We start from the raw sequence: 22682 nt of genomic DNA on the forward strand, positions 1-22682 counted from the left end.
ATGGCATATTATTATTATTATTTTATTATTATTATGAAGCCAAGATCAATGACATAATGACAAATTCAACTCCATCATTCATCAAATCAACAATTTGATGTTGGCAATTATTTTAATGATTAATTCATTGGCAAAGTGGGTAAACTTAGGCAGGAAATGCCACCAACGAACAGCGAGCCATCGTATTCATGCATTAAAAAACAAATAATGAAAGTTTGAATTCTGTAAAGTTAGTGTGGGAGAGGTGGGAAAATGATTGTTATCGATCAATAATGACAAACCTCCTGGCATTGACTACTTACATGGAAAGCGACTGAGTCCACTCCTATCTGTCATATCTTTAATCTGAGCCTAGAGGAAAGTCTTTGTCCTCAGGCCTGGAGGGAAGCCAAAGTCATTCCACTACCCAAGAGTGGTAAAGTGGCTTTTACTGGTTCTAACAGAAGACCTATCAACTCGCTGCCAGCTATTAAAAATTGTATCTGACCAAATACAACGCTATTGTTCTGTAAACAAATTGACAACAGACTTTCAGCATACTTATAGAGAAAGGGCACTCAACATGTACTGCACTGACACAAATGACTGATGATTGGTTGAAAGAAATTGATAATAAGATGATTGTGGGAGCTGTACTGTTAATGTCAGTGCAGCTTTTCATATTATTGACCATAACCTGTTGTTGAGAAAACGTACACTACCGTTCAAAAGTTTGGGGTCACTTAGAAATGTCCTTGATTTCCATGAAAACATACATGAAATGAATTTGAACAGGAAATATAGGAACATGAATAGGAAATGTCGTCATTGACAAGGTTAGAAATAATGATTTTTAATTGAAATAATAATTCTGTCCTTCAAACTTTGCTTTCGTCAAAGAATCCTCCATTTGTAGCAATTACAGCCTTGCAGACCTTTGGCATTCTAGTTGTCAATTTGTTGAGGTAATCTGAAGAGACTTCACCCCATGCTTCCTGAAGCACCTCCCACAAGTTGGATTGGCTTGATGGGTACTTCTTACGTACCATACGGTCAAGCTGCTCCCACAACAGCTCAATAGGGTTGAGATCCGGTGACTGTGCTGGCCACTCCATTATAGACAGAATACCAGCTGACTGCTTCTTCCATAAATAGTTATTGCATAGTTTGGAGCTGTGCTTTGGGTCATTGTCCTGTTGTAGGAGGAAATTGGCTCCAATAAAGCCCCGTCCACAGGGTATGGCATGGCGTTGCAAAACGGAGTGATAGCCTTCCTTCTTCAAGATCCCTTTTACCCACATTTGCTGATGCTCCAGATACTCAACTAGTCTCAAGAAGTTGTATTGCTTCTTTAATCAGCACAACAGTTTTCAGCTGTGCTAACATAATTGCAAAAGGGTTTTCTAATGATCAATTAGCCTTTTTAAATGATAAACTTGGATTAGCAAACACAACGTGCCATTGGAACACAGGACTGATGGTTGCTGATAATGGGCCTCTTTACGCCTGTGCAGATATTCCATTAAAAATCAGCTGTTTCCAGCTACAATAGCCACTCGGGCCCAGTGTCGTCCAGGTTTGGCCGGTGTAGGCTGTCATTGTAAATAAGAATTTGTTCTTAACTGAATTGCCTAGTTAAATAAAGGTAAAATAAAAAATAAAATTTACAACATTAACAATGTCTACACTGTATTTCTGATCAATTTGATGTTATTTTAAATGGACAAATAAATTGCTTTTCTTTCGAAAACAAGGACATTTCTAAGTGACCCCAAACTTTTGAACGGTAGTGTATGTTTTATGGATTTTCAACCTGCCATATCGTGGATTCAGAGCTATCTATCTAATAGAACTCAAACGGTTTTCTTTAATGGAAGCTTCTCTAATGTCATACGTGTGGTAAAGTGTGGTGTACCACAGGGCAGCTCTCTAGGCCCTCTACACTTTTCTATTTTTACCAATGACTTGCCACTGGCATTAAACAAAGCCTGTGTATCCATGTATGCTGATGATTCAACCATATACATGTCAGCAACCACAGCTAATGAAGTCATTGAAACCCTTAACAAGGAGTTGCAGTCAGGTTTGGAATGGGTGGCCAGTAATAAACTGGTCCTGAACATCTCTAAAACTAAGAGCATTGTATTTGGTACAAATCATTCCCTAAGTTCTAGACCTCAGCTGAATCTGGTAATGAATGGTGTGGCTGTTGAAGAAGTTGAGGAGACTAAATGACTTGGTGTTACCTTAGATTGTAAACTGTCATGGTTAAAACATATAGATTCAATGGTTGTAAAGATGGGGAGAAGCTTGTCTGTAATAAAGAGACACCACACTCCAAAAAGCAAGTCCTGCAGGCTCTAGTTTTATCTTGATTATTGTCCAGTCATATGGTCAAGTGCTGCAAAGAAAGACCTAGTTAAGCTGCAGCTGGCACAGAACAGAGCGGCACGTCTTGATCTTCATTGTAATCAGAGGGCTGATATAAATACTATGCATGCCAGTCTCTCTTGGCTAAAAGTTGAGGAGAGACTGACTGCATCACCACTTCTTTTTATAAGAAACATGAATGTGTTGACAATTCCAAATTGTTTTTATAGTCAACTTACACACAGCTCTGACTCACACACTTACTCCACCAGACATGCCACCAGGGGTCTTTTCACAGTCCCCAAATCCAGAACAAATTCAAGAGAACATACAGTATTATATAGAGCCATTATTGCATGGAACTCCCTACCATCTCATATTGCTCAAATGAACAGCAAACCTGGTTTAAAAAAACAGATAAAGCAACACCTCACGGCACAACGCCTCTCCCCAATTTGACCTAGATAGTTTGTGTGTATGTTTTGATATGTAGGCTATGTGTGCCATTTTTAAACGTACAGTGCCTTGCAAAAGTATTCATCCTCCTTGGCGTTTTTCCCATTTTGTTGCATTACAACCTGTAATTTAAATGGATTTTTATTTGGATTTCATGTAATGGACATACACAGAATAGTCCAAATTGGTGAAGTGAAATGAAAAAAATAACTTGTTTCAAAAGATTCAAAAAAAAAAATACGGAAAAGTGGTGCGTGCATATGGATTCACCCCCTTTGCTATGAAGCCCCTAAATAAGATATGTTGAAACCAATTACCTTCAGAAGTCACATAATTAGTTAAATAAAGTCCACCTCTGTGCAATCTAAGTGTCACATGATCTGTCACATGATCTCAGTATATAGATACCTGTTCTGAAAGGCCCCAGAGTCTGCAACACCACTAAGCAAGGGGCACCACCAAGCAAACGGCACCATGAAAATCAAGGAGCTCTCCAAACAGGTCAGGGACAAAGTTGTGGAGAAGTAAAGATCAGGGTTGGGTTATAAAAAAATATCAGAAACTTTGAACATCCCACAGAGCGCCATTAAATCCATTATTAAAAAATGGAAAGAATATGGCACCACAACAAACCTGCCAAGAGAGGGCCGCTCACAGACCAGGCAAGGAGGGCATTAATCAGAGAGGCAACAAAGAGACCAAAGATAACCCTGAAGGAGCTGCAAAGCTGCAAAGCTTAACTTAAAGTTGCTGTACACCAGTGGAACCCATCCAACTTGAAGGAGCTGGAGCAGTTTTAACTTGAAGAATGGGCAAAAATCCCAGTGGTTAGATGTGCCAAGCTTATATAGACATACCCCAAGAGACTTGCAGCTGTAATTGCTGCAAAAGGTGGCTCTACAAAGTATCGACTTTGGTGGGTTGAATAGTTATGCACGCTCAAGTTTTCTGTTTTTGTGTGTTATTTCTTGTTTGTTTCACAATAAAGAAAAATTTGCATCTTGAAAGTGGTAGGCATGTTGTGTAAATCAAATGATACAAACCCCCCCAAAAATCCAGTTTAATTCCAGGTTGTAAGGCAACAAAATAGGAAAAATGCCAAGGGGGGTGAATACTTTCGCAAGCCACTGTATGTAGTTCTGTCCTTGAGCTGTTCTTGTCTATTAATGTTCTGTATTATGTCATGTTTCATGTTTTGTGTGGACCCCAGGAAGAGTAGCTGCTGCTTTCGCAACAGCTAATGGGGATCCTAATACAATACCAAAATACCAATACCAAGTTTCAAATTGTATTATGTATAGGATACATCGTCCACCAAAATGCTTAATTGCAGGTTCCTTCTCGACAATGCAACAACAATAAGAAATAATAAAATATAAGAATAGGAACAAAGTAAATGGCTCAGTAGAACAGAATAAACATGTTATCATAAGTATAATACAGGAATAACAATAATACTATAATAATAATACTATAATAATAGGAGTATGGGTGGACTGGACAGTGCTCTCGCTCCCACAGGAAAAACAGACATTTGTTGGGAGGGAGAGGACAGGATGTTATATTGTCATCCAACAACAATCCTACTCTCTCTGGCTTCTAAAGATCATGTTGGATTTGAAAGGTCTGGGCTAGGGAGTAGTCAGGCAAGTTTTTTTTTTTTTTAAATCAAACAATATTTTTTTTCTCCAAGAACTGGAAGGCGGGAGAGTCGAGCTGAGCTGAGCAACATTAGGCGTATTATATGAACCAATAAACCTTCTACTATAGTCATATTATTAGCAGCTAATGTCCATGTAGGTAGGTCCACAGTGTGATGTCTCCGTAGTATATTTACATGCATTGTATTACCATTAAAAGGTTTAATACTGGCAGCAGGTGGCTTAGTGGGTAAGAGCGTTGTGCCAGTAACCGAAAGGTCGCTGGTTCTAATCCCCGAGCCGACTAGGTGAAAAATCTGTCGATGTGCCCTTGAGCAAGGCACTTAACCCTAATTGCTCCTGTAAGTCGCTCTGGATAAGAGCGTATGCTAAATGACTAGATAGCTGGACATTATACATGTGCTGCAAACTGTTGCCAGTCCACGCACACATCGTCTGTGCAACATCATGCACAGTGATTCGATACATGTGTGAGAATCAAAGGAAAAAAAATTGCAAGAAAACACTTCACTGTTGTCCTTATTACTGTGTAATAACTCCTGTAAAATGTGACAATATACTATAGTTTACATATTACACTGTAGCTCAGTTGGTAGAGCATGGTGTTTGCAACGCCAGGGTTGTGGGTTCGATTCCCACGGGGGGCCAGTATGAAAATGTATGCACTCACTAACTGTAAGTCGCTCTGGATAAGAGCGTCTGCTAAATGATGTAAATGTGAAATGTACTAACATTGTAATAACTATGGTATTACAAAGGTAGAAGGTATCCATTACCTTAGTGGCACCATGACCCAGACACCATCAACATGGTGCCACTCAGGAACCTGTAGGGCCCAGACACCATCAACATGGTGCCACTCAGGAACCTGTAGGGCCCAGACACCATCAACATGGTGCCACTCAGGAACCTGTAGGGCCCAGACACCATCAACGTGGTGCCACTCAGGAACCTGTAGGGCCCAGACACCATCAACGTGGTGCCACTCAGGAACCTGTAGGGCCCAGACACCATCAACGTGGTGCCACTCAGGAACCTGTAGGGCCCAGACACCATCAACATGGTGCCACTCAGGAACCTGTAGGACCCAGACACCATCAACATGGTGCCACTCAGGAACCTGTAGGGCCCAGACACCATCAACATGGTGCCACTCAGGAACCTGTAGGGCCCAGATACCATCGACGTGGTGCCACTCAGGAACCTGTAGGGCCCAGACACCATCAACATGGTGCCACTCAGGAACCTGTAGGGCCCAGACACCATCAACGTGGTGCCACTCAGGAACCTGTAGGGCCCAGACACCATCAACATGGTGCCACTCAGGAACCTGTAGGAACTAGACACCATCAACATGGTGCCACTCAGGAACCTGTAGGCCCAGACACCATCAACGTGGTGCCACTCAGGAACCTGTAGGGCCCAGACACCATCAACATGGTGCCACTCAGAAACCTGTAATCAAGTGGCAACTTTGTCTTTGTGCACCAGAATGCCCCTTTTCATTCCATTGACCTTTAGCACTACACAGCACCACCTTATTCCTTACGTAGTGCACTACTTTTGAACAGAGCTCTATAGGCCCTGGTTAGAAGTAGTGTAAATAATAGGGTGCCATTTGGAACACAGCTACAGGATTATTCCTATGGGTGCTTTCCCATTCCTTCCAAATGTTCGTTTGAATGTACCAGCGTGAGCGTACAGGGCTAAATATAGTACAGTACAGGCTGGTCATTGGTGTCACTGAACACAATACAGTTATCAGTCTATTTAAACACCTATGAGAAGCAGTTTCCCTGCACTGTTATGAGATCTGAGTTTAAGATTATAAATCATATATATGTCAGGCCTTTATCCCAAAAGGCTTACAGTACAGTATGAAGAAAAGTATGAAAATGTATGCACTCACTACTGAAAGTGGCTCCTGATAAGAGCGTCTGCTAAATGACTCACTACTGTAAGTCTCTCTGGATAAGAGCGTCTGCTAAATGACTCACTACTGTAAGTCTCTCTGGATAAGAGCGTCTGCTAAATGACTCACTACTGTAAGTCTCTCTGGATAAGAGCGTCTGCTAAATGACTCACTACTGTAAGTCTCTCTGGATAAGAGCGTCTGCTAAATGACTCACTACTGTAAGTCTCTCTGGATAAGAGCGTCTGCTAAATGACTCACTACTGAAAGTGGCTCCTGATAAGAGTGTCTGCTAAATGACTCACTACTGTAAGTCTCTCTGGATAAGAGCGTCTGCTAAATGACTCACTACTGGAAGTCTCTCTGGATAAGAGTGTCTGCTAAATGACTCACTACTGAAAGTCTCTCTGGATAAGAGCGTCTGCTAAATGACTCACTACTGTACGTCTCTCTGGATAAGAGTGTCTGCTAAATGACTCACTATTGTAAATCTCTCTGGATAAGAGCGTCTGCTAAATGACTCACTACTGTAAGTCTCTCTGGATAAGAGCGTCTGCTAAATTACTCACTACTGGAAGTCTCTCTGGATAAGAGTGTCTGCTAAATGACTCACTACTGTAAGTCTCTCTGGATAAGAGCGTCTGCTAAATTACTCACTACTGGAAGTCTCTCTGGATAAGAGCGTCTGCTAAATGACTCACTACTGAAAGTGGCTCCTGATAAGAGCGTCTGCTAAATGACTCACTACTGAAAGTGGCTCCTGATAAGAGTGTCTGCTAAATGACTCACTACTGTAAGTCTCTCTGGATAAGAGCGTCTGCTAAATGACTCACTACTGAAAGTGGCTCCTGATAAGAGCGTCTGCTAAATGACTCACTACTGTAAGTCTCTCTGGATAAGAGCGTCTGCTAAATTACTCACTACTGGAAGTCTCTCTGGATAAGAGCGTCTGCTAAATGACTCACTACTGTAAGTCTCTCTGGATAAGAGCGTCTGCTAAATGACTCACTACTAGAAGTCTCTCTGGATAAGAGCGTCTGCTAAATGACTCACTACTGAAAGTGGCTCCTGATAAGAGCGTCTGCTAAATGACTCACTACTGAAAGTGGCTCCTGATAAGAGTGTCTGCTAAATGACTCACTACTGTAAGTCTCTCTGGATAAGAGCATCTGCTAAATGACTCACTACTGAAAGTGGCTCCTGATAAGAGCGTCTGCTAAATGACTCACTACTGTAAGTCTCTCTGGATAAGAGCGTCTGCTAAATTACTCACTACTGGAAGTCTCTCTGGATAAGAGCGTCTGCTAAATGACTCACTACTGTAAGTCTCTCTGGATAAGAGTGTCTGCTAAACCTGCATTCTACACCTGCATTACTAGCTGTTTGGGGTTTTAGGCTGGGTTTCTGTACAGCACTTCGAGATATTAGCTGATGTAAGAAGGGCTATATAAAATAAAATTGATTGATTGATTGAAATGACTCACTACTGTAAGTCTCTCTGGATAAGAGCGTCTGCTAAATGACTCACTACTGAAAGTGGCTCCTGATAAGAGCGTCTGCTAAATGACTCACTACTGTAAGTCTCTCTGGATAAGAGCGTCTGCTAAATTACTCACTACTGGAAGTCTCTCTGGATAAGAGCGTCTGCTAAATGACTCACTACTGTAAGTCTCTCTGGATAAGAGCGTCTGCTAAATGACTCACTACTAGAAGTCTCTCTGGATAAGAGCGTCTGCTAAATGACTCACTACTGAAAGTGGCTCCTGATAAGAGCGTCTGCTAAATGACTCACTACTGAAAGTGGCTCCTGATAAGAGCGTCTGCTAAATGACTCACTACTGTAAGTCTCTCTAGATAGGAGCGTCTGCTAAATGACTCACTACTGTAAGTCTCTCTGGATAAGAGTGTCTGCTAAATGACTCACTACTGAAAGTGGCTCCTGATAAGAGCGTCTGCTAAATGACTCACTACTGAAAGTGGCTCCTGATAAGAGTGTCTGCTAAATGACTCACTACTGTAAGTCTCTCTGGATAAGAGCGTCTGCTAAATGACTCACTACTGAAAGTGGCTCCTGATAAGAGCGTCTGCTAAATGACTCACTACTGTAAGTCTCTCTGGATAAGAGCGTCTGCTAAATGACTCACTACTGTAAGTCTCTCTGGATAAGAGCGTCTGCGTCTGCTAAATGACTCACTACTGTAAGTCTCTCTGGATAAGAGCGTCTGCTAAATGACTGTCAACGATGTAGTGATGGTGTGGTGGGGAATCAGGCGCAGAAGCAGAGGTACAGTCCAACAAGACTTTACTATGCAAAAATAATCCACAAACGGCAGGAGGCCAAACAGACGCGCACAGGCGTCAAACACGATCGCACGAAAACACAGTGCGCAAAACTCTCCTCAACAGAGGAGGACACTACTAATACTGGCGTACTGGAAATTAACACAGCTACGCAACCATCTGACAAGCGACAATTACACACAACACTATACACACAAACAGGGAACTAAATAGGGTGCATAATGATACCTAACACAAAACAGGTGTGGCTAACAGACAAAACTAATCAAACAGGAAACACAGAACATAGAACGGTGGCAGCTAGAATTCCGGAGACGACGAACGCCGAAGCCTGCCCGAACAAGGAAGAGAGGCCGCCTCGGCCGAAACCGTGACAATGACTCACTACTGTACGTCTCTCTGGATAAGAGTGTCTGCTAAACCTGCATTCTACACCTGCATTACTAGCTGTTTGGGGTTTTAGGCTGGGTTTCTGTACAGCACTTCGAGATATTAGCTGATGTAAGAAGGGCTATATAAAATAAAATTGATTGATTGATTGAAATGACTCACTACTGTAAGTCTCTCTGGATAAGAGCGTCTGCTAAATGACTCACTACTGAAAGTCTCTCTGGATAAGAGTGTCTGCTAAATGACTCACCACTGTAAGTCTCTCTGGATAAGAGCGTCTGCTAAATGACTCACTACTGAAAGTCTCTCTGGATAAGAGCGTCTGCTAAATGACTCACTACTGTAAGTCTCTCTGGATAAGAGCGTCTGCTAAATGACTCACTACTGTAAGTCTCTCTGGATAAGAGCGTCTGCTAAATGACTCACTACTGTACGTCTCTCTGGATAAGAGCGTCTGCTAAATTACTCACTACTGTAAGTCTCTCTGGATAAGAGCGTCTGCTAAATGACTCACTACTGTACGTCTCTCTGGATAAGAGCGTCTGCTAAATGACTCACTACTGTAAGTCTCTCTGGATAAGAGTGTCTGCTAAATGACTCACTACTGTAAGTCTCTCTGGATAAGAGCGTCTGCTAAATGACTCACTACTGTAAGTCTCTCTGGATAAGAGCGTCTGCTAAATGACTCACTACTGTAAGTCTCTCTGGATAAGAGTGTCTGCTAAATGACTCACTACTGAAAGTCTCTCTGGATAAGAGCGTCTGCTAAATGACTCACTACTGTAAGTCTCTCTGGATAAGAGCGTCTGCTAAATGACTCACTACTGTAAGTCTCTCTGGATAAGAGTGTCTGCTAAATGACTCACTACTGTAAGTCTCTCTGGATAAGAGCGTCTGCTAAATGACTCACTACTGTACGTCTCTCTGGATAAGAGCGTCTGCTAAATGACTCACTACTGTAAGTCTCTCTGGATAAGAGCGTCTGCTAAATGACTCACTACTGAAAGTCTCTCTGGATAAGAGTGTCTGCTAAATGACTCGCTACTGTACGTCTCTCTGGATAAGAGCATCTGCTAAATGACTCAAATGTCAATGTAAAATGTACAGTAATTGCAAAATGGTAATACGTTTTTAGTATGTGTATGTGTGATCCCAGCAGGAATTGAACCCATGACCTTGGCGTTGCTAGCGCCATGCTTTAGGCCTAGATGAACACACTGATAATGAATGGCGGCAGGACAAGGGTGGAAAGTAAAGATTGATTAGTATTCAGACAATGTACCTAACATACATCACAGAGACAGAGAGTAGTACTGTAGGGTGGGGCTTACATTACATTTACATTTACATTTTAGTCATTTAGCAGACGCTCTTATCCAGAGCGACTTACAGTTAGTCACATTATTATTATACCCTGGCGTTGCAAACGCCATGCTCTATCAACTGAGCTACATCCCTGCAGGCCATTCTCTCCCCTACCCTGGACGACGCTGGGCCAATTGCGCGCCGCCCCATGGGTTAAGGTAATCCAATAGAATAGACGTTGATGGGTGGTCTGTCAATCTGAACCCATCCTGCAGCATAAAACCTAGAGGATGTGGGCCTACGGTATACAAGGAAAAAGAAGACGCATACAGAACTACCTAGCTACAACACAGAAATAATGTTCTTAGAGGGATCATTTTCCGGGTTTTTGACCCCAAATCTTAATTGTTTAAAACTCAGAAAACTATCCCTTTAATAAGTAGTAATCTACTAAAACTACTCATTTTACATTACAGTCATTTAGCAGACGCTCTTATCCAGAGCGACTTACAGGTAGTGAGTGCATACATTATTTTATTTTATACTGGCCCCCCGTGGGAATCGAACCCACAACCCTGGCGTTGCAAACGCCGAGCTCTACCAACTGAGCTACATCCCTGCCAGCTACATTCCCTCCTATACCCTGGACGACGCTGGGCCAATTGTGCGCTGCCCCATGGGTCTCCCGGTCGCGACCGGCTACTACAGAGCCTACTAGGCCTACTAGTGATTACATTCATTTGGCCAGATCTCACGGCACAGCACCGCTCAATGCTTCTCAATAACAATGGCACAGTACGCAAATAGACTCTAGGCTAGTCCTGGAAAGAAAGAAAGAAAGAAAGAAAGAAAGTTTGATTAATGTACATAGAGCGGAGGAACAATCCCATAGAAGGTGAACAAATACCAAGTTTATAATAGAACATAGGGAGGTGGGGCATATCCTTTCACTCAAACAAATGGACAAAAACCGAGTAGTAAAATTAGCTGACTGACGAGGATGGATCGAGCAACTTAATCTGAACGGGATACTGTTTTTAGATCGAGTTAATAGAAGAAAAAGAAAAGAAAAATGTTTAATAGGAATAACTTTTATGATAACAAAATGGTCTGCTTGGAAAAACCAACACAAGCACCATGCGCCTGTAGATAAGCAAGGCTACACGAGGACAAGCCCTTGGAGACGTCATCGAAATTCAATTTGGAAACATACCAGCCTACCCCTACGCATCCAGGCAAAAATAACTTACACACACATCAAACTGGATGGAAGGGCTCCTACCCCTACGCATCCAGGCAAAAATAACTAACACACAGAACTGGATGGAAGGGCTCCTACCCCTACGCATCCAGGCAAAAATAACTTACACACACAGAAAACTGGATGGAAGGGCTCCTACCCCTACGCATCCAGGCAAAAATAACTAACACACAGAACTGGATGGAAGGGCTCCTACCCCTACACATACAGGCAAAAATAACTTACACACAGAAAACTGGATGGAAGGGCTCCTACCCCTACGCATCCAGGCAAAAATAACTAACACACACATCAAACTGGATGGAAGGGCTCCTACCCCTACGCATCCAGGCAAAAATAACTAACACACACATCAAACTGGATGGAAGGGCTCCTACCCCTACGCATCCAGGCAAAAATAACTAACACACAGAACTGGATGGAAGGGCTCCTACCCCTACGCATCCAGGCAAAAATAACTAACACACAGAACTGGATGGAAGGGCTCCTACCCCTACGCATCCAGGCAAAAATAACTAACACACACAGAAAACTGGATGGAAGGGCTCCTACCCCTACGCATCCAGGCAAAAATAACTAACACACAGAACTGGATGGAAGGGCTCCTACCCCTACGCATCCAGGCAAAAATAACTAACACACACAGAAAACTGGATGGAAGGGCTCCTACCCCTACGCATCCAGGCAAAAATAACTAACACACAGAACTGGATGGAAGGGCTCCTACCCCTACGCATCCAGGCAAAAATAACTTACACACACAGAAAACTGGATGGAAGGGCTCCTACCCCTACGCATCCAGGCAAAAATAACTAACACACACACAAAACTGGATGGAAGGGCTCCTACCCCTACGCATCCAGGCAAAAATAACTAACACACACACAAAACTGGATGGAAGGGCTCCTACCCCTACGCATCCAGGCAAAAATAACTAACACACACACAAAACTGGATGGAAGGGCTCCTACCCCTACGCATCCAGGCAAAAATAACTAACACACACACAAAACTGGATGGAAGGGCTCCTACCCCTACGCATCCAGGCAAAAATAACTAACACACACACAAAACTGGATGGAAGGGCTCCTACCCCTACGCATCCAGGCAAAAATAACTAACACACACACAAAACTGGATGGAAGGGCTCCTACCCCTACGCATCCAGGCAAAAATAACTAACACACACAACTGGATGGAAGGGCTTTGCGTGTAGCCAGAGGAAAGCATCATTTAACTCCCTCAAAACGGCTGTTATATTGATTGCTATCCATACTGAATGAAGCAGTTAAGGGACTTTTTCCACTTTATTTATGGGGGGAATTCGCATTAGATCCCACCTTGTCTAGTGTATTCTGTTTAGTCGACATTGTGAAGTTTAGCGACACATTTGCTGTTTCCATCAGGCCTGTCGTGAAATGTTTTATCCCACATGTTCTATCTATACTAGCATAACAAGTTGGATTGAAACCTGGGTAGGAACCTCCTTTACATCCACAGTTTTTATGCGAGTAAAGTCATACCGAAAAGAAGAAAAACACGACAGCTGCAATGGAAACAAATAGTTTCAGTACAATTGTATAAATGCCGACATAATTTGTTGGTTCGACATAGTGGGAGCTTTTTGTGTCGGTAAAATGAATTGGCAGTGGAAATGCCTTTACGCTCAAACATTGATATAACAACCATCATATCAAAGTCAACTTGGAGTCACGGGATGATAAGGTGTGTGGTCCTCCCACTACGACTCGGCAAACCATGCAGTTTATTAGGCTACAGACTAAATACATTATGATGAACTTCACATGGTCGTGAAAGTGTAGGGGTAATGAGCTTGATGCTGCTTTCCGATAAATATATTGAGGCTCTTATTCTGGTGACATGATGATCAATGCTTGACCGCCGTTTGACAAATACAAATATTCTCGCTATTATTCATAATAATGTGGACTCGAGCATAATACATTTTACCGACACAAAAATATCCCACCATGTCGAATGAACAGGTGATCTGTTGGCATTTATAAAATTGTATCGAAACTTCCTGTTTCCATCAGGGCTGTCATGACTTTTTTTTATATATATACCGTATGACTTTACTCACATAAAAACTGTGGATAGACACGTGGCTACACTGCAAATTCACCGCAAGAATCCCAAACAGATACAGTATTAGACAAATCATTTCAAATCTTGATTTCATTGGGATACGATCACATATGCCTCTCTATTGATTGATTTATCGATTTTATTTGTCAGTTTAAAAAAATACATATAGACCTACAAACAGTACAAATATTTATTTATGCGTGAAAACACTCGGGAAGAGATTTCCTGAATTAAAATCTATTTGATCTGATTTCCTGGTGAGGAGTGGGGGGGGGGGCTCAGAAAACTTTGCGGCCAAAATAAGGTTTGCCGATTGGGGAACCCTGCACTAGGGCAGTGGTTCACAACCTTTTCCGGTTACTGTACCACCAACAACTGAATTTTGCCCCCAGAAGTACCCCCTAATGTGCATTTTAACATTAGGCCTATGGTCTCATGAGTCTTCTCAAGTACCCCCCTGTGGATAGGCCAAATACCCGCAGGGGTCCTAGTACCCCAGGTTGGGAACCACTGCACTAGGAGATGACACACGGACGTTTACCGATGGCCACTTTCACTTTCCTGTAGTAAATTACAAAGAAAAGTAAACTCACCCAGTTGTTCGTCATCCTTTTCGTCCATACCCTGGTTTGTTTCTTTCAAACTACCTAAACTTTCTCTATACCTGGTCGCATTCCACCCCCTTCCATGTCATGTTTAAATTGATCATCGGGTCTAGGTCACATGGCATATGAGAAGGAATGCCGAGTGCAAACCACGCCCGGGAAAAAATATCTTCTGTTTTTAGAAAACTGCCATATAATTACTTTGCTCAAACATTCAACGGGCTTCATAAAAAGCATTTGATATCTTCCATAGGGCACATTTTATGAGTTTAAGAGTTGTATTTGGTTACTTTATTATAGTCTCTTCGCAATGTGCTCTTGCTGGCTGGCTGCTCTCACGCAACCCCGGACCTGCATGAATTAGTTCAGTGTAGTGTTGGGCGTTCAAGCGTTGGACTCTGTAAATAAGACCGAGGATAGGCTATATCATCCACAGCCACCGGAGGGCGACACGACATCAGTTTCATACGAAGTCAACAGGTAATACTTTTTGATGGAATCTTTAACCATAGCCTGCACTAGATTATGAACTGGGGTGGTTTGAGCCCTGAATGCTGATTGGCTGAAAGTCGTGGTATATCAGGGTATGACAAAACATTTATTTTGACTGTTCTAATTACGTTGATAACCAGTTTATAATAGCAATAAGGCACCTCTGGGGTTTGTGGTATATGGCCAATATACCACGGCTAAGAGCTGTGTCCAGGCACTCAGCGTTGCGTCGTACATAAGAACAGCCCTTAGCACACCTCCTCAGGCCTTATTGCTAAATGGCATATTATTATATATATTATTAAAAATAAAATTAGAATACTAAAACGCTATACTAGAATAGTATAAAAAGGAATCACAGGTGGTCTGATTAATTAGGCTATAATACACAATTAATTGGTACATACAGCCTGAAACTAATCAAATCAAATCAAATGTTATTTGCCACATGCGCCGAATACAACAGGTGTAGACATTACAGTGAAATGCTTACTTACAAGCCCTTAACCAACAATGCAGTTTTTAAGAACATTTCAAAAAGTGTTAAGTAAAAAATAGATAAGTAAAAAATAAAAAATAGCAAATAATTAAAGAGCAGCAGTAAAATAAAATAACAGTAGGGAGGCTATATACAGGGGGTACCGGTACAGATTCAATGTGCGGGGGCACCGGTTAGTCGAGGTAATTGAGGTAATATGTACATGTGGGTAGAGTTAAAGTGACTATGCATAGATAATTAACAGAGTAGCAGCAGCGTAAAAGAGGGGGCAAATAGTCCGGGTAGCCATGATTAGCTGTTCAGGAGTCTTATGGCTTGGGGGTAGAAGCTGTTAAGAAGCCTTTTGGACCTAGACTTGGCGCTCCGGTACCGCTTGCCGTGCAGTAGCAGAGAAAACAGTCTATGACTAGGGTGGCTGGAGTCTTTGATAATTTTTAGGGCCTTCCTCTGACACCGCCTGGTATAGAGGTCCTGGATGGCAGGAAGCTTTGCCCCAGTGACGTACTGGGCCGTACGCACTACCCTCTGGAGTGCCTCGCGGTCGGAGGCCGCAGTTGCCATACCAGTCAGGATGCTCTCGATGCCTGCAATAATCGTGTAAATGTTCCTTACAAGCCAGAATATTGAGAAAAAAAATACATTAAACTTACTCTACCGGTTGTCTGTGTGGTTTGTCCTTCTGCTGCTCCAAATGAGACAAAATATCCACAAGCAAATATTGTTTAGGCCTACCCGACTTTTTAGATAACCGGTAGGTACTGTATATGGTCCGGTAGGTACTGTATATGGTCCGGTAGGTACTGTACATGGTCCGGTAGGTACTGTATATGGTCCGGTATACCAAGGTAAAATTTGTTTTATATTGGATATTTGGTTCTCTCGTCAATAGCTATTGAATAAAGAATGTCATGTCAATAACATATTTATATATTCTGAATTAGGGGAGGATGGAGAACAATCAACACCCTTTTTAGTGTGCATTTAAAAAAATAAATATATATATATATATGATTTCAATCTTTTACAAAACATTTTTTTTTAAATACAAGAGGTGTCGATTGTTCTCCAACCTCCCCTGATTCAGAATATAAAATGTTCTAGCAGGCAGAAGGCAAAAGATAGGCCTAAGGTGCAGAAACAGTGATTTTATTCAGGCTAGAGGTGAATAATGATGGTGGCAAAAACTATTTACAAAACAACAAAAAAACGTTTGACAGAAATAAACAGGTTCTGAAACTAAAGTCAAACCTTTCCTAACCAATCCGAACTGGATCTGGCCTTGCCAGAAGATTCCGACCCTACCTTTATGTTTGTTTACACTGAGCTGCACTGGGGTCAGAACGCAATCATGGTCACGTTAAGACACAGTGGAGCCGGCGCGAGATATGGGTCAGAAAACGTACCTCAATGCAGGGATGGGATAATGCATTGTACTCCAAATGTGTGTGTGTGTGGGGGGATTCATGTAAATGGCCAGTTGTTATTCACTTCAGCGAGCAGGCCTTTCTAATTGACCCGGCCCGGGTATCCTGGATGGATATTGACCTCATTCCGTCAGTAGAGGATGCCTAGGTTGTTCTTTAAAAGTGCTTTCCTCTCCATCTTAAATAAGCATGCCCCAATCAAAAAATTTCAGAACTAAGAACAGATATAGCCCCTGGTTCACCCCAGACTTGACCGCCCTTGACCAGCACAAAAACATCCTGTGGCGTACTGCATTAGCATCGAACAGCCCCCCGCGATATGCAACTTTTCAGGGAAGTCAGGAACCAACATACACAATCAGTTAGGAAAGCAAAGGCTAGCCTTTTTCAAACAGAAACTTGCATCCTGTAGCACTAACTCCAAAACGTTTTGGGACACTGTAAAGTCCATGGAGAATAAGAGCACCTCCTCCCAGCTGCCCACTGCACTGAGGCTAGGAAACACTGTCACTACCGATAAATCTACGGTATGGCTGGCCATGCTTTCCACCTGGCTACCCCTACCCCGGCCACCAGCTCTGCACCCTCCGCTGCAACTTGCCCATTCCCCACCCCTGCTTCTCCTTCACCCAAATTCAGATAGATGATGTTCTGAAAGAGCTGCAAAATCTGGACCCCTACAAATCAGCTGGGCTAGACAATCTGGACCCTTTCTTTCAAAAATTAGCCGCTGAAATTGTCGCAACCCCTATTACCAGCCTGTTCAATCTCTCTTTCGTATCGTCTGAGATCCCAAGAGATTGGAAAGCTGCCGCGGTCATCCCCCTGCCTCATCCCCCTGACGGTCATCCCCCTGACACTCTAGATCCAAACTGTCCATCCTGCCCTGCCTTTCGAAAGTATTTGAAAGCCAAGTTAACAAACAGATCACCGACCATTTCGAATCCCACCGTACCTTCTCCGCTATGCAATCTGGTTTCCGAGCTGGTCATGGGTGCACGTCAGCCACGCTCAAGGTCCTAAACGATATTATAACCGCGATCGATAAAAGACAGTACTGTGCAGCCATCTTCATCGACCTGGCCAAGGCTTTTGACTCTGTCAATCACCGCATTCTTATTGGCAGACTAAATAGCCTTGGTTTCTCAAATGACTGCCTCGCCTGGTTCACCAACTACTTCTCAGATAGAGTTCAATGTGTCAAATCGGAGGGCCTGTTGTCTGGACCTCTGGCAGTCTCTATGGGGATGCCACAGGGTTCAATTCTCGGGCCGACTCTATTCTCTGTGTATATCAATGATGTCACTCTTGCTGCTGGTGACTCTCAGATCCACCTCTACGCAGATGACACCATTTTGTAAACATCTGGTCCTTCATTGGACACTGTGTTAACAAACCTCCAAACGAGCTTCAATGCCATACAGCACTCCTTCCGTAGCCTCCAACTGCTCTTAAACGCTAGTAAAACTAAATGCATGCTCTTCAATCGAACGCTGCTTGCAAACTGACTATCCTACCGATCCTTGACTTCGGCAATGTCATTTTCAAAATAGCCTCCAACACTCTACTCAGCAAATTGGATGTAGTCTATCACAGTGCCATCCGTTTTGTCACCAAAGCCCCATATACTCCCCACCATTGTGACCTGTACGCTCTCGTTGGCTGGTCCTCACTACATATTCGTCGCCAAACCCACTGGCTCCAGGTCATCTATAAATCACTGCTAGGAAAATCCCTGCCTTATCTTTGCTCATTGGTCACCATAGCAACACCCACCCGTAGTATGCGCTCCAGCAGGTATATCTGTCAGTGGGTGCTGTAGGTGGGTGTGGTGCAGGAATCAGATGCAGGACGCAGAAAAATAAGTCCAATATACTTTAGTGAACAGCACACTCAAATTCACGAGTCAAACGCCCGGAGGCGAGAAAGTCCGCACACAGGCGAAAACCAAAAGGTGCACAAAACCGTGCGTAAATAACCTCCGAACACAGAGGAGGAAAATACGAAATGCACAAGGCAAAACAGTAGCGCACAAAACACGACAGCGAAACAATAACACACAAACACAGACACACACAACGAGAACTAAATAGAACACTAACGAGGACTAACTAAAAACAGGTGTAAAACATCAAGACCAAACCAAACGAACATGAAACATAGATCGGTGGCAGCTAGTACTCCGGAGACGACGACCGCCGAAGCCTGCCCGAACCAGGAGGAGGAGCAGCCTCGGCCGAAACCGTGACAATATCTCACTGGTCATCCCCAAAGCCAACACATTCTTTGGCCGCCATTCCTTCCAGTTCTCTGCTGCCAATGACTGGAACGAACTGCAAAAATCTCTGAAGCTGGAGACTCTTATCTCCCTCACTAACTTTAAGCATCAGTTGTCAGAGCAGCTTACCGATCACTGCACCTGTACACAGCCCATCTGTAATTAGCCCACCCAACTACCTCATCCCCATATTGTTATTTATTTTGCTCATTTGCACCCCAGTATCTCTATTTGCACATCATCTTCTGCACATCTATCATTCCAGTGTTAATACTAAATTGTAATTATTTTGCACTATGGCCTATTTATTGCCTTACCTCCATAACTTACTACATTTGCACACACTGTAAATAGATTTTATATTGTGTTATTGACTGTACGTTTTGTTTTACCCCATATGTAACTCTGTGTTGTTGTTGTTTTTATCGCACTGCTTTGCTTTATCTTGGCCAGGTCGCAGTTGTAAATGAGAACTTGTTCTCAACTGGCTTACCTGGTTAAATAAAGGTTAAATAAAAAAATTAAAATAAAAAAACTATTTCAGGAAGAACAATTTAACCAAGTAAAAAATCAAGAACACTCAGGTGTGAAACACAGTAAATCAACTGAGAACTGAGAACTATGTGCGTTGTCCATTCAAACCAGGAGACAAAAGTTTACCGATAACATTCTTTATTATCTTCAAATCAGAGGACTGCATGTATAATCCCAAGATTACCAGATTGGCCAATAAATACATCTTCACCAAGGAGGCTCGTATGGTCAGGTTAAGGCTCTTAAGAAGATCAGTGTTATAGCGCAGTTGACATTTAAAGGCAATTGTCTTTTTTGAAAAGGTGAATACAACCACAGGATGTATACTGAACAAAAATATAAACGCAACATGCAACAGTTCAAATAAGGAAATCAGTAAATTGAAATAAATTCATTAGACCCTAACCTATGGATTTCACATGACTGGGCAGGGGCGCAGCCATGGGTGGTCCTGGGAGGGCAGGCCAATCAGAATGAGGTTTTCCCCACAAAAGGGCTTTATTACAGACAGAAATACTCTTCAGTTTCATCAGCTGTCCGGGTGGCTGGTCTCAGACGATCCAGCACGTGAAGAAGCCGGATGTGGAGGTCCTGGGCTGGCGTGGTTGCACGTGGTCTGCGGTTGTGAGGCTGGTTGGACGTACTGCCAAATTCTCTAAAACGACGTTGGAGGCGATTTATGGTAGAGAAATGAACATTCAATTCTCTGGCAACAGCTCTGGTGGACATTCCTGCAGTCAGCGTGCCAAGTGCACGCTCCCTCAAAACTTGACACATCTGAGGCATTGTGTTGTGTGACAAAACTGCACATTTTAGAGTGGCCTTTTATTGTCCCCAGCACAAGGTGCACCTGTGTAATGATCATACTGTTTAAACAGCTTCTTGATATGCCCCACCTGTCAGGTGGATGGATTATCTTGGCAAAGGAGAAATGCTCACTAACAGGGATGTAAACAAATTTGTGAACACAATTTGAGAGAAGTAAGCTTTTTGTGCATATGGAACATTTCTGGGATCTTTTATTTCAGCTCATGAAACATGGGACCAACACTTTACATGTTGTGTTTATATTTTTGTTCAGTGTATTTAAGAGCAAAATCCTGCTGAGGTTTTCTGCTTGCGTTTATACTTTTGTTCAGAATAGTTTGGCCAAGGCTAAAGGAGAGAGTGATTACATACTCATCACTATAATAGTGGAATAGTAGAACAGTACACTTTGAGGTTAGCTTCAGCTTCTGAAATCAGCGATCAATCAAACATACATTTACATTACATTTTAGTCATTTAGCAGACGCTCTTATCCAGAGCGACTTACAGTTAGTGAGTGCATACATTATTTTTTATTTTTTTCATACCCCGGTGGGAATCGAACCCACAACCCTGGCGTTGCAAACGCCATGCTCTACCAACTGAGCTACATCCCTGCCGGCCATTCCCTCCCCTACCCTAGACGACGCTGGGCCAATTGTGCGCCGCCCCATGGGTCTCCCGGTCACGGCCGGCTACGACAGAGCCTGGATTCGAACCAGGATCTCTAGTGGCACAGCTAGCACTGCCTTAGACCACTGCGCCACTCGTACATTAAGCAGCAGTCATTAATTCATAAACTGACATCAGTGGTCTAGTTTGCATATACCAAGATGAACACGTTGTGGAGCACGTATGTTTCCATAACAACGTGCTGAGGTAAGGTCTTCTCTAAACTGCTTATACACAGATACTGTACAAGACATGGGCGCACACACACAGGATATAGCGAATACATTTTTACATACGCCCTTATTCAGAGCGACTTAAAGTTAGTAAGTTACACGTTTTTTTTTTCCTTTTTTTTTTTTTTTTTCATACTGGCCCCCCGTGGGAATCGAACCCACAACCCTGGCGTTGCCAGTGCCATGCTCTACCAACTGAGCTACACGGGGCCCATGGAGTTAGTACCATGGAGTTTGGATTCTCAGGCAAACACACATAAACAAGTAGAGAAGTGTAACAACAGTACTGGATTGGAAGTGGTTGCATTGTGATATTATAGGACTGGAGCATGGTAGTGATATTAAACCCTAAGGTTATTTACTTTAGACTCAAGATAATGTAGTGGTCATTCAAAAATAAAAATAATACTATTGTACTAGTAGTTACACAATGATGGGGCCTCCTGTAGCTCAGTTGGTAGAGCATGGCGCGTGCAACGCCAGGGTTGTGGGTTCGTTTCCCACGGGGGGCCAGTATGAAAAATGTATGCACTCACTAACTGTAAGTCGCTCTGGATAAGCGCGTCTGCTAAAATGTAAACGATAGACTTTCAGAAGGTAATTTTGGAGATGCTTGCAGAGATCACGTTCATGGTCAGCAAACGCTGCATCGATCACACCTTTAAAAGGCCCTAACTGCGCTGGTTCAGGTGTAACATTTATGGTCATGTCGCAGCAGTTTGTAGGAGGGAGATTCCAAGATGTGGGAAGTGTGCAGGAGGGCATGAGATAAAGGATTGTGTAGTTTCGGTGGATACATTTACATTTACATTTTAGTCATTTAGCAGACGCTCTTATCCAGAGCGACTTACAGTTAGTGAGTGCATTCATTATTTTTTAATTTTTTCATACTGGCCCCCCGTGGGAATCGAACCCACAACCCTGGCGTTGCAAACGCCATGCTCTACCAACTGAGCTACATCCCTGCCGGCCATTCCCTCCCCTACTCTGGACGACGCTGGGCCAATTGTGCGCCGCCCCATGGGTCTCCCGGTCGCGGCCGGCTACAACAGAGCCTGGATTCGGGAGTACTGTTTCAATTATGATTAACTTCTAAATTATACTGCTATCGCTAAATGCACAGAGCACAAAAAATATCAAAATGCACTTCTCCACCAAGCCAGCCTCGTTTAGGCCCAATGGTTCTTTACAGTCTACATTACAACCATTGTTTAGGATGACGTGAAAATCTATACATGACACCAAAGAACCATTGGGCCCAAACGAAACCAACCCAGTGGAGAAACACACACCCCGACACTTCCACACTCTGTGCATTCAACAACAGCGGCACAATTTAGAAGTCAATCACAATAGAAACAGTTTGGCATGACAATGCACCACTACATGAACCA

At 43.0% G+C, this 22682-nt stretch overlaps 1 protein-coding gene across 1 annotated transcript in view; it reads right to left on the minus strand.

Moving 5' to 3' along the window:
* The window catches only part of LOC311138958 (protein SSUH2 homolog), a 48846-nt gene extending 34140 nt beyond the window's left edge, over positions 1 to 14706 (minus strand). Inside the window, exon 1 of the mRNA XM_084173775.1 lies at positions 14338 to 14706. Coding sequence (XP_084029901.1) covers positions 14338 to 14365 — 28 coding nt within the window. The 5' untranslated portion in view covers positions 14366 to 14706. The remainder of the gene's footprint in view (positions 1 to 14337) is intronic.
* Positions 14707 to 22682: the final 7976 nt, after the last annotated feature.

This window comes from Coregonus lavaretus (assembly GCF_964263955.1).
Source record: "Coregonus lavaretus genome assembly, chromosome: 12".
In the NCBI taxonomy this organism is placed as follows: Eukaryota; Metazoa; Chordata; class Actinopteri; order Salmoniformes; family Salmonidae; genus Coregonus; species Coregonus lavaretus.